The 13,573-nt window shown below is 41.0% G+C and overlaps 1 protein-coding gene across 2 annotated transcripts in view; it reads right to left on the minus strand.

Moving 5' to 3' along the window:
- Nucleotides 1-13,573, minus strand: part of UXS1 (UDP-glucuronate decarboxylase 1) — a 65,218-nt gene continuing 51,645 nt past the window's right edge. For both annotated transcript variants that reach the window (XM_064143635.1, XM_064143636.1), the window contains exons 10-15: nt 12,788-12,907; nt 9,957-10,000; nt 8,460-8,520; nt 6,972-7,029; nt 2,920-3,023; nt 1-862 (exon numbers count right to left, since the gene is read on the minus strand). In XM_064143635.1, the coding sequence (XP_063999705.1) occupies nt 731-862; nt 2,920-3,023; nt 6,972-7,029; nt 8,460-8,520; nt 9,957-10,000; nt 12,788-12,907 (519 nt within the window). In that variant the 3' untranslated portion in view covers nt 1-730. The remainder of the gene's footprint in view (nt 863-2,919; nt 3,024-6,971; nt 7,030-8,459; nt 8,521-9,956; nt 10,001-12,787; nt 12,908-13,573) is intronic.

Genomic DNA, 13,573 nt, shown 5'->3' on the forward strand with positions numbered 1-13,573 from the left:
TAGAAGTTTCAGTATTTTATTAAAATAGTATATTCAACCACTGTAACCAATAATACATTAACTTTATTCCCAGAGTACGCACAACACAGTAGTGATTCAAAATATCCTCATCCATGGTAATCAATGAAAATATCTCAAATTCAAGTGTACAACTAAAACTAAACCTTTGAAAAAATCTCTCCTTTAAAGAATACATAAAGCTCTCATACAGAATTATTTTAAACTCTATACTTAGATGTCAGTGTCTCCCACCTGACAATACCGCTAGCTTTTTTTCTTATGCATAGTAGAACATACCATATTTTATAGTACCCATTTTATAAATAAATTGGCATTTTCCACCCCATTTGTGTTTATCTTCAGCTTCACAAAGAAACCAGTAAATAAAACTGTCAAGGACAGTCACAACAAAATGATCTCACAGCAAGATATAAAACTTGAAGATACTAAAAGATGCTTCTACACTATTTTACATAAAAAGACAGATTTAAAAAGTGCAAGGCAAGATTTGCAGGGGAAAGGGAATATTTGTTTGTTAATTTTAGGCACATCCACTTCTTTAAAGCAAGCTTCAGAATGAAATTCCAGTTTGTTCTTCATGATACCTGTTTTGAAGTCTCTCCTCCCCTCCCTCAAAAAAAAACAAACAACAAAACATGAAAAAACAAGAAGAAAAAAAATTACATCCGTCAAATGTCAAGCAGGGAATTTCCTGTCCAACTGCTGGTCTTCAGTTATGTCTTGTTCTTCCTTTTTTCATCCTTGCAGGTTTTGGTTTGGGAATATACTGATTGTTTGCCTGATACTCAAGTTCTTTACGGAAGTAATGAATTGCTTTATTCAAACCTTCTTCCAGTGGGACCTGTTCCCAAAAGCAAGGAGAGAATCATATCACTCTAAGTACACAACAGTTATCTTTTTCAATACAGCTATCAAATGACTGTTAGGAAGCTTCACTCTTAGCCAACAGAAGTATTAACAGCACCACGTACTGGATACATCTCTGCACTGCTAGTACATGTTAGCTTTCAAACACAACACACATCTTTTTCTGGTGTAGCCAGTCAAAAACACAACAAATTTAAATCTCATCAGATGGTTATGATCGGTCTGTCCAGTGTCAAAACAGAATTACATAACTCTATTTTTAATTCAAAATACATTGGAAGAGATAAGCACACAGCAACCTAAGCCCCTTCTGTTTTTAATGATTAAAGATCCTCTTTTGCAGAATCTCACAGATTGGTATGTGTCACAGAAAGGTATAAAGATGGTGGAGTTTTCTTTTTAATTTGCTTCTCTAGAGCTCCGCTGATATACAGAAGAAGGGATACGAATTATCATCCAGCATCTTCAGCTGGTATTTTTAAATCCTATACAAATAATTGTTAATTCCTCATATTCTATGCCTGTATTTAAACACTACAATTTGTAGAACAAACAACAGAAATATGACCTGTTCTTCCCAGAAGCTGATACCACTATTGAGACAAGAGGATAAAATAGCAACACAAAACCTACTCACCATGTACCAATACATACTGTGCTGTACTTTGGAGTGAGTTTTGGTACTGACTGTGCTGAACACAGAAGTTTAGAAGTATAAAAGGTAACTGTTTTAAACCTTTTGCGATTTTAACACTTGCCATAGTGCCTGTGCCATCAGGCACAGTCTATTAATATCTGGGGCCTCTGTGAGTCCTCTCAGAAAGATCTGGAGCTTCCTTTTTCTATTAATAGGCTCATATGCTTCCTGGAAAGATATTTGTCTGCACATCTAAAAAGGTCTGCAAACCACTGTGCTAGCTGGAATGCAGAGCTGGCCGAAGTCACACTCTCCTCAGGATTAAGTAGACCTTACCTCCCTGAATCAAGCAGCTCTTACCAGCTATGCCTGGTAAGACTTTCAGTCGACTTCACCAAGAAAGCTGAGAAAGCAGAAAACAGCAAGCATGGGCATTCTGCATTTTCTGTGTGTTGGCTGTGCAGAACAACCACAGTCCTCACATTGCCTCAGACGGCTGATAACTAAGCTTTAGAGGTGGACAGACATTACTCTGGGTTTGTGGGTACCGAGATGTTAGACTAACCCTGAGCACACTTCAAAGCTTATCAACACACTGAACAAGCCCCGGAGCATGCATAGAAAACACCTCTATGCACAATAATCACAGACCATAATAAGGGCTATTCTGGTTTACTTCAGTTTACTGAAGTAAAAAAACAAAACAAAACAATCCCAAAAGCCCAAAAAACAACATTTAAAAAAATCAAAATCTGTCATCTCTCCCTCTGGCTAGCTTCTGCTTCACCTGAGTTTAATGTACTTCCCTTTAAAGAAACTCTAAAACCTGGAGTGTTTTTCTAGTGCTCATATTGCATGCTGTTAATCCAAACAACCTTTTTGGTTACAATGATGTTACAGATCATCATAAAAAATAGACTTACTCCAAATTTTTTCTAAAAATATCTTAATAAAAGCAATTTTTTTTCTTTCGTAACGTCTGTTACCAGAGTAAAGCAGGAAAAAGGACTGCAGCAACACTCATAATCACCCATAACTATGGGCTATGTGTTTTGAAGGATTCATTGGTCTTACAGAAAGTTAAAAAAGATCAGAATATGCACGTGAAAGAAGTTAAAACGTAGTGGGTTTTGTCTGTCTGGTTGTTTTTTTCCTACTTAAAGAGGAATGCTAACATGCTCTTCTGCACTGTACAGGCCACGCAGTCATACCCAGCAGTTCCTGAATCACAAGCTAGCACAACATACAAGAAACAGCCTTTTCAACAGCAGTCCTCAAGATTATATTAAGCAGATATTCTGATAATTGAAAAATATCACTATCATGTGGTCCTCCCTCTCCCCCCTCTGCCTCCCTGGAGTTTTTGCACACAACAGTAATACAGCTGTACGTACCACAGGTTCCCAGCCAAGCATTAACTTGGCTTTTCTGATGTCAGGTTTTCGTTTCTGAGGGTCATCCTGTGCTTCTGAGAGAAACTGGATCTCACTCCCACTCCCTATTAAACAAGAGACCGAGTATTATCATCCACAATTCACAATGACACCAAGCTGGGGGCAGCTGGGGCTGGGTTGGAGGGCAGAAGGGCTCTGCAGCGGGACCTTGACCGCTTGGACAGATGGGCAGAGTCCAATGGGATGGCATTCAATAGCTCCAAGTGCAGGGTGCTGCACTTTGGCCACAACAACCCCATGCAGAGACACAGGCTGGGGTCGGAGTGGCTGGAGAGCAGCCAGACAGAGAGGGATCTGGGGGTGCTGATTGATACTCGCCTGAACATGAGCCAGCAGTGTGCCCAGGTGGCCAAGAGAGCCAGTGGCATCCTGGCCTGCATCAGGAATGGTGTGGCCAGCAGGAGCAGGGAGGTCATTCTGCCCCTGTACTCTGCACTGGTTAGACCACACCTTGAGTACTGTGTTCAGTTCTGGGCCCCCCAGTTTAGGAGGGACATCGAAATGCTTGAGCGTGTCCAGAGAAGGGCGACAAGGCTGGTGAGAGGCCTTGAGCACAGCCCTACGAGGAGAGGCTGAGGGAGCTGGGATTGTTTAGCCTGGAGAAGAGGAGGCTCAGGGGAGACCTTGTTGTCTACAGCTACCTGAGGGGTGGTTGTGGCCAGGAGGAGATTGCTCTCTTCTCTCAGGTGGCCAGCACCAGAAGGAGAGGACACAGCCTCAGGCTGTGCCAGGGGAGATTTAGGCTCGAGGTGAGGAGAAAGTTCTTCACTGAGAGAGTCATTGGACACTGGAATGGGCTGCCTGGGGAGGTGGTGGAGTCGCCGTCCCTGGGGCTGTTCAAGGCAGGACTGGATGTGGCACTTGGTGCCATGGTCTAGCCTTGAGCTCTGTGGTAAAGGGTTGGACTTGATGATCTATGAGGTCTCTTCCAACCTTGATGATACTGTGTGTGTGATAGTGTGTGTGATACTATGCTTTGCATTTACAGCTTCCTGATCTACTGGGCATCAAGGCTTTCTGCTTTGTAATTCTTCCACTGGAATGTTTTCCACAAACATGCAATACCTGGGTGAATTGGCTGTCCCAAAGCAACAGGGACTCTCACAAAGCATTTCACAAAGATTTCAGCACAGATTCACAAGAAAGGAAGCTATATTTGACCAATCTAATAACCTGCTACAATTAAATGACCACTTCAGTAGCCAAAGGCATAGCAGTAGATATCATCTACCTTGTCATCAATGAGGCTTTTGACACTGTCTCCTATCACAACCTTATTGAAGGCTGGATGAGTAGACACTGAGGAGGATTGAAAACTGGCTGCCTGTCTGGGCCCAGAGGGTGGTTGTTAGTGACACAAAATCTATCTGGAGGCTGGTAACTAGTGATGTATCCCAGGTTTCAATACTGAGTTGCTGATAGAACAGAAGGTTGTGCTGCAATCTAGAGGGACCCCAAGAAAGGAGGCAAGAGGCTGATGAGAACCTCATGAAGTTCAGAGTCCTGCACGGCAGGAAGGACAACCTCAAGGCACTGGTATGTGCTGGGAACAACCAGCTAGACAGCAGCTTGGCAGAAAAGGACCTGTGGATCTTGTCAGCAAGATACACATGAGCCACTGAGGGGCCCTTGCCACACAGAAGGCAAAAGGTATCCTGGGCTGCATTAGGAGAAGTGCTGCCAACAGGTCAAGAGAGGTGATCTTTCTACTCTACTCGGCACTGGAGAGCTGGATTCAGTTCTGTGCTCCCTAGTACAAAAGGGGCACAGACAAACTGAAGAGAGTGTACAGTGAAAGGCTGCTAAGACTACTAAAGAGACTGGAGTATCTTTCCTGACGACAGGCTAGGAGAGCTGGGACTGTTCCACCTGGAGAAAGGAAGGCTCAGGGAGATTTTATGTATGTGTATAAATACCTGACAGGGGCTGCTAGGCTCTTTTCAGTGGTGCCCAGTGACAGGACCAGAGGCAGTGGGCCTCTGAAACACAGAAGGTTCACTTTGAACATCAAGAAATGTTGATTTACTGTGAGGGTGACCCACAGTGGCATAGGTTACCTAGTAAGACTGTAGAGTCTCCATCCTTGGAGATAGAAAAAAACAGTCCAGACATGGTCCTGTGCCACTGTCAGCAGTAGAAAGGCTGGACCAAATGAGCTACAGAGGCACCCGTCAACCTCAACCAGCCTGTGATTCTGTTAGTGCTTTGCATTCTAAAAGCCCTTCACTTGCTCTTTGCCCAGACTTTTCAGGCTGATTTAAATAGACAACAAAGTATTTGCCATTCCTCATGACAACACAAAGAAACAGCACAGTTTCTCTACCCAATTCTTGCAATTGATTTACACATCATGTTTCTGTGGGATTTATGTAGGACTAAACTGTCTCTTTGGGAAGACTAAAACAGATCAATTTGTGAACAGGCAATTGGAGGTAACCATTACTATAGCTGCCTGATACGGTTAGTGGTGTGATTTTCACTTTCATTCCCTGATCTGCGGATTCACAGTTTTCCAGAGGGAATAGTCCTCTATCAGTGACATCACATGCAGCAGATTCTGTACTGTAGAGTCTGAACCTGTCTTTTTCAGATTCTTCAGAAGCACTTCTGGAACCTACAGACTGAAATCCCTTGACTAACGGCATCAGTATGTTTCATCTCGTTAGGAAGTCACACTAGAAGACTAAGCACAGACCTTTGCTTCCATCCTTGAGTGCTCTGATTTGCTACAGGTATCAGAGCAAGAATGAAAAGAAAGACACAGTGTTTTCTTCCCAGTAACATACAAGGCAAGTGCTGAAATCCCTTGCAAGAGTCACTGGTAGATCAGTGAAAAGTATAGAAAGACTGCATGTCAGCATGAGGTTTTTAATGGTAGTTGAAGGAGAACAGTCTGTGAAGAACCAACCTGCTGCAGTATCTGTATTTCAGCTAAGATGTTTTCATTCACGTGTTTTACACCCTGGAGACAGAGTGGCTGGAGAGCAGCCACGAAGAAAGGGACCTGGGGGTACTGGTAGATAGTAGGCTGAAGATGAGCCAGCAGTGTTCCCCCCTGGCCAAGAGAGCCAATGGCAGCCTGGCCTGCATAAGGAACAGTGTGGCCAGTAGAATGAGGGAGGTTATTCTTCCCCTGTACTCAGCACTGGTCAGGCCACACCTTGAGTACTGTGTCCAGTTCTGGGCCCCTCAATTCAAGAGACATGTTGAGGCGCTGGAACATGTCCAGAGAAGGGCAACAAAGCTGGTGAGGGGCCTGGAACACAAACCCTATGAGGAGAGGCTGAGGGAGCTGGGGTTGTTTAGCCTGGAGAAAAGGAGGCTCAGGGGGGACCTCATTGCTGTCTACAACTACCTGAAGGGAGGTTGTAGCCAGGTGGGGGTTGGTCTCTTCTGCCAGGCAACCAGCAATAGAACAAGGGGACGCAGTCTCAGGTTGTGCTGGGGGAAGCATAGGCTGGATGTTAGGAGGAAGTTCTTGACAGAGAGAGTGATTTGCCATTGGAATGGGCTGCCCAGGGAGGTGGTGCAGGCACCGTCTCTGGAGGTGCTCAAGAAAATCCTGGATGAGGCACATAGTGCCATGGTCTAGTTGACTGGATAGGGCTGGGGGATAGTTTGGCCTGGCTGATCTTGGAGGTCTCTTCCAACCTGGTTGATTCTATGATTCTGTAATTTCATTTGCATGTGGTCCTTGCACCAAAGCAAATTCTAAAAATGCATAAACACTATGCAAAATAATGGGTATAGATTGCATAGAAAGACAGAAAGACTATATCCATTCCATTGTTCATGCAGTGTTTTACAAATAACTGAGAGGATTTGGATGATCTTATTACTATTTAATGATATGATCAGGATACAATTAAATGTCTTTGATAAAGTTATTAAGAAATCCAAAGACATTTGTAAATCATCCACATATTACAAACACCAATTAAGTAATAACCAGTATTACATCAGCTTTACTATCAATTACTTATCATACTCACCCACAAGTTTTTTAATTAACTGAGCGAATTCTAGGATAGTGTGCTCCTCTGGGTTTCCCTAGAAATAGAAAGGATATTCCTTACAATAGCAATTAAACACCTAATGACATGCCAGCTTTCTGACATGAGATTTTTCTAACAGGGTCATGTTAAACTCTTCCTGAAAAAAACCCACAATAGATCTTATTCCTATTTTAATGAAAAAAAAACCAAAGAAGTGTCTTTGACAAGCTCCATACTCATTAGGAAAGTCATGTTCTACTACATGTGTCTTGGTACTTCGATGTGGACCAAAAAAATCAATCTGTAGAAAATGAGGTAACAAACCTCAACCACAGTAAAGGGACAGGCCACTCAGCAGGCCACACAACCACATCATCAGTTTGAAATCTGGATTCAAGGACTTTGATGAGTTGGCGAGAGGTGATGTAACAAAGTAGTATACAATGTTCTCAGCTCATCCAAATTAGGGAAGAAAACCAATTTTAGTAGCAAATAATTGCTTCTGCATTCATGATAGCTTACATATCAATATGCATAAGGGCTACTCTGTTTCTGATACAATATTCCTTTTACTGAATTCATAACAAATCTGCACGTGAACTCCTGATCAACATTTTGTAATAAAATGCTAAAAGCTTCCTTCTAGCATTAGCTCACCTTCATCAGAATCATCTCCCTCCATTCCTACCTTTTCTTATTGAAAACATTATCTTTATTACATCTGCTTTGTCCTAAAGCTGAACGTTTAGAGACGTGCAGATTTAAATAGATTTCTACAGAAAAAACATGTGCTGATGTTTAAAAATATCAGCACTTGGGTAGAAACATAGAAATTAATTCATAGCCACAGCAAAAAGAAGGAAAATCTAGTGAACAACTGTCCTGGCAGAGTTCAGAATCTGATTTGTCAAAAGCTGGCATACGTGGAAATGACCTGGCACAGGCACTCTTCCTCATCTTATATCAACCAACGGGACAGAACAAAAAAAGTTTTGATTGTAAGTGCCAATTTTTAAGCAGCCTTAATCTATATTAAAAAATTATACCGTCAGTTGTTATCTCATGTTCCTATAGCCAAGGCTAGTATGATCCAATTCCAAATTACTTAGAGCTAAGTGTTCCCTCAGTGTTTTTTTTTTTTTAATGTATAACACTTCAGTCATTTCCTTGGTGCATTCTGTGTGGTCTCACTCACTTGTGTATTTTTTTCATATTATACTTACATAATTATTTTGACTAAAACATATGAAAAACACTAGAAAATTAATTATGGTCTTGGAACAACATAATCTCAACATCCAGGGGTTTAATCTTCTTACATATAAAGAAAATACATGGGAGAATACATTATTCATCATAGAAAAGGGGAGGGGGGGGCTGCTCCATTTCTTTCTTCTACAAATCAGCATCAGTGATGAGAAGGAAATCAGGTGCTGTTGGCCACTGCACACTAAAACCACAGTAGAGTGAAGCTCTGATACTCACCAAGTTGACAGGACTGCTGACATTGCTGTTCATCAACGCCACCAATCCATTCACGAGATCGCTATAAAGAAAAGAAAAGAACAGGCTGAGGCAATTTCCACTTCCCTATAAGTAGTATTTTTGTCTAAAAAGAGAATTGCCTCCTCAGAGCTCTGGTAAAGGACATCAGGTAACTATGAAATTAGATTTACAGACGCAGTCATTATTGTAAGATATGCTGACCTGGAAGTTAGTTTGAAAGAGTGATTGATTATCTTTGGGATACCCTGGCTCATTGATGTGTATCAAAGAATACAAAAAAGGAGTCAAGTTACTTAAAAAATATTTTTTTCTTCCCTCCAGCACCCAAACATATTTAGAGGCCTATTTCTAATATGTTTACAATAATGGAATAAGTTGTAATACGGAAGCACAGGACATCACCATCTGGTTCTGCAGTCTGAATTGCTTTCTCACTTTCAGAAAATCTTGAACCAAGGTTGCTCAAAGCAGCATTTTGGTGTCCTCAGCAAAATAACCCAGCTATCAGCAACAAACTTAGCAGCTTGTTCCTAGACACACAAATCCAAATGCCTTTCATTATGACTTACAGTCACCAGGAAAGAAGTGGCTACTTTGAGCTGATGGGGTTTCCATAATGTTTGTCACCGCTGTTAGTCATAGAATGCTAAGGGTTGGAGGGGATGCCCAAGGATCACCAAGTCAAATCCCTCTGCTCTGCAGATTAGGACCACTTAGGGGAGATCACACAGGAATGTGTCCAGGCAAGTCTTCAAGATCTCCAGAAAAACACCACAACTCTATGGGCAGCCTGCTCCAGTGCTCCAACACCCTCACAGTAAAACAGTGTTTTTTTCATGCTGAGATGGTATTTCCTGTGATTGACTTTATGTCTATTGCCCTTTATTGGTGGCTATCACTGAAAAGAGACCAGTTCCAACCTCCTGACAGCCATCCTTCAGGTATTTGTAGACATTAATAAGGTCCCCTTCTCAGCCTTCTCTTTTCCATACTAAACAGCTCCAGGTCTCTCAGTCTTTGCTCTTAAGCAGAGGCAGAGAACATTTCCAAGGGCAGAATGTTTAAAAAAACCCAGAAGCCTAACATGGAAGTTCAGCTAGTACGACAGAACAAAAGATTAACTACAGCAACACTCCCTTCAAGCAGTTCCTTCCCCTAGACGCATAGATTTACAGCAGATGTGCTGACCACGGTGCGGCTGAAGACACACGGTGGCAGCATTGCATTAAAATGCAAGGAGTGACAAACTGCTCAACATCATAAACTAGCTAGCTGCTGTCCCCTGAAGGGAAGAATACATTAATACTTCAATATTAATTTTTTTTTGTTTGGTACTTTTAAAAGCTTCAGAGTCTCCTTACTGAAAGTAAAGCTGGCCTAAGTATGGACATAATTTCTCTTGCTAAAATGCTAAGTTGGCTAAGCTCAAAGAACTATCAAATGAAGTAAATATCAGAGAGTAAAAATAAGGCTTACCTGACATACTGGAAAGCTCTTGTCTGAGTTCCAGGTCCGTAGACCTAAAACAGAGGAAAATGAGAAAAGGAAAATAGAAGTCCTCTCTAGCCCAATTATCTTTTCCTCACCATTCTAGAAAAACGTCCCAAGGAGAAACACTTGAGACACAAGATCCATGTTACAGGAAAGGAAGTAGTGGTTGCAGAGCCTTTGCCAAAATACAGCTTCTTTAAAGGTGGTCTTACCCTTCCCATGTGTCTCCAGTAAACACAACATCAGGCAAATTGTTAACTACAACTCTGCACGTAGGGAACATTCCCAGGGATGTAGGACAGTGTGGCTTTGTCCTCTCTTGGAACACTGAAAGAGGCTGCAGCATGCACTCAGCCAGCAAAGAATACCAAATACTTAAAGCAAACCTCAGACTACTAAGATGTGGTTATGATGAATAATTTTTATTCATTCATTAACAACAGTCAGCTTCAAAGAGACCACCAAACATTAGTGGTCTCTAAAAAATTGTCAAGAAAAATAGCTCTGTAAGCATTTAAAGCAACCGGGACAAATAAAATAAGTAACATAGAGTAAAATAAAGTAAAAAATACAATAAAATCACCATAAACACTACTATCTGGAGAAATGGGATGTAAGAATAATTTCTAGAGCATATTGACTCCCAAAGTCACCATAAAGACTGGTATCAAAATTAATGAGGAAAAAAAAAATCTCATTTGTTCTCAGGTTATGTGTTGATACTTTGGAGCAAGTAAGCTGCTTAAGCTGAAACAGGCATTAAAATATCCTTGGAGCATATATGATGGAATCAGATAATATTTTTTTGCAGTTTGTGTGTTGTACTAAAGTTCCTAGAAAATTAGTATTTTAATTCTGAAAGCTATGAACAGGTATACAGAAGAGGTGAAAACACTTCAGTTTAGGTGGACTTACCATTGACCTGCTACAATAGAAGTTTTTTTGAAAGGCAGAACAGAAAGCATGTTTGTTTTCCCAGGGGCCAGCAAAGATAATACAATTGGTATACAGGCCATCATCTGTCACTTGGTAAGTCTGCTGCTTTCTGCAATCGATTCAGAACCACATTTCAGTAGGCACTGGTAATAGCAGGGGTCTAAGATTTACCCAGTAATTGATTCTGAGAGAAATGCGCCAGGAGGGCACATGGACAGCTTGATGGACTCTCAGAGCAAATAGGAAGTTGGGTTTATGTATGCATATAAAACTTCCTGCTTGTTTTCTCTTAGTTTATAGGATAAGCTTTACAGAACTATTGATTTGTACATGATTTCTGTGAAGTCACCCATGTGTCTACCATTACTGCATCTCAGACAGTAGCTGAAAAATACAATGCAGTTTCCTCCTACTAGTCTCTCTTAATAAACCCTTGCTTCACAGTAACACAAACCAACAATGGTTATGTTTGCATAGACTGTAATTTCTTCAAATTAAAGAGATTGCTCTCTCAAAGTTTATTTACTTCATTGGAACAATTACTTCGAACAACAAGACTGTCAACACATTTGACTTCTAAAAACCTCAACACTTGATGTTCTGGCCAGCCAAATTGTGTGATGATAAAAGGGTGAAACTTTTTTCATCTCTGCTACTGCTTATTGCTGGCAATTGATTTTATTTGACCCGGTCAGGTAAAATACTCTCCCCTTAGTTCTTTTCTTATATTCAGTAATGTTTACTGTAAGACAGTTAGTCTGTGCAGCACAGTGATGTTGGGCAAAATGTTCTACTTTATTCTCTATTACATTCTTGATAAAATCTAGACAGAACAGAAGATACAAAAAGAATTTTTTTAGAAAAAGCTTTCAGTATTCCCTCACACAAAATAGTACTGACTCCATACATCTCTTATTGATGCTCTGAAATAGTCCATAGATCTTATGTTTAAAATATATCCTCATTATTTTATAACAGTAAACTAAATAGAATCTGGGTGTAGGATAGGCACTGTCTCTATTGCTAAACTACCAGGAACATCTTAGGCAGAGTACTGGCCTGTGGCAGCTCCAGCTCTCCCAGGCAACGTTCTGGCGTTACTTAAGCATTATCAAAAGCCAAGAACCATTCACAGCAAGCAGCTTGGATGTGGCAATTTGTTTCAGCAGGAATATTCAGCTGCATAGGTGCAGGTCCTGGCACACCAGTTTATCAATGGTAACAACCTATCCTGACTGGTTTTAATTCCAAGTATGTGATAAAGTGAGAAAGCCATATGCAATACTAGTATTACATTACAGAAGGAAAAATTAGGCTTACAAGGACGACTGGGGGACTTGGAAGAAACAGTGAGAGAACTGGGTCTGTTTAGTCCTGAGAAAAGAAGGTGAAGAGGAGATCTTATCAATATCTATCTGAGGGGTAGGTGTGAGGATGAAAGTGATGATCTCTTTGAGACGGTGTCCAGTGACAGGACAAAGAACATGGGTATAAACTGGAACACAGGAGGTTCCATCTCAATATGAGGAGACACTTCTTTACAGTGAGGGTGATAGAGCACTGGTACAGGCTGCCCAGAGAGACTGTGGAGTCTCCTTTGGAGACATTCAAAACTTGTCTGGATGTGTTCCTGTACAGCCTGTCCTGGGCGATACTGCTTGGGCAGGGAGAGTAGCCCTATGTGATCTCTGGAGGTTGCTTTCAACCCCTAACATTCTGTGATTCTGTGATCTGAACTTGGTATACTGAAAGACTAGACTTTTAGGACAGAAGGAGAAAACTCAGTGCTTTTAAAAATCCACCCTCTTTCATGGCACATAAGATAAGATGTAAAGAAAATTGTTTCTTCATGTCACAGAGAGGTCATGGTCAGTACTCACCGTTAGTGGTTCTCCCTGGAGAGCTTGTAGAATGAAGTTACTGACAACTCTACCATCATTCATGTGCATTCGAGGACCAAAGGTGTTGAATATTCTGGCAACTCTCACTTCAACTCCTTCCTGTAGGCACCAAAAAAAGAATTATTACTACTTTAGGAAGAGTGTCTTCTTCCTAGGAGTGGAAAATAAATCTCCCCTGTCCAAAAACTTTCTTAAGAATTCCTCTTACAGATCTAAAATCCATTGTTTTCTCAACATTAAGTACCTCTCTCCTCCATGCTACTGGAAACTGCAGTGCACGCAACTGATAATTTCAGCATGTGCATTTTTTCCAAGAACTCTTGATTTTTTTCAGTAGTATCCTTCCAACAATAACTTATTTCATCTGGGACTTATGCACAATTTTTGCATGTAACTGAAGTCTCACAATGACCAGTTATAGCATCAAGGCAGCATTTCCAAAGATTAGACTATAAAATGAGTGGATCTGTAACCAGTTAACAGTGTTTATTAGCTCCCTGCTACTCACTAGACTGTGTGCATTAAAATCCACATCTCTTCAATGGCTTAGGTTTTTCCTAAGGAACATTTCTATTATTCTTACAAGTCCTTTCTGCATGGTATTTTGCAAATTTTCAAAGCAAAATGCAACAAATCTGTAAAGTTGCAAACTGTCTGCACAAAGCACTGCAACACTGAGAGACTGCAGACTGAAGTCTCTAGGTATTTCCTGCCTCTTGACACACGTTTGACATATTTTGCTTATTGACATATTCATTTGGACAA

Source organism: Pogoniulus pusillus, chromosome 5 (genome assembly GCF_015220805.1).
Source record: "Pogoniulus pusillus isolate bPogPus1 chromosome 5, bPogPus1.pri, whole genome shotgun sequence".
Taxonomy (NCBI): domain Eukaryota; kingdom Metazoa; phylum Chordata; class Aves; order Piciformes; family Lybiidae; genus Pogoniulus; species Pogoniulus pusillus.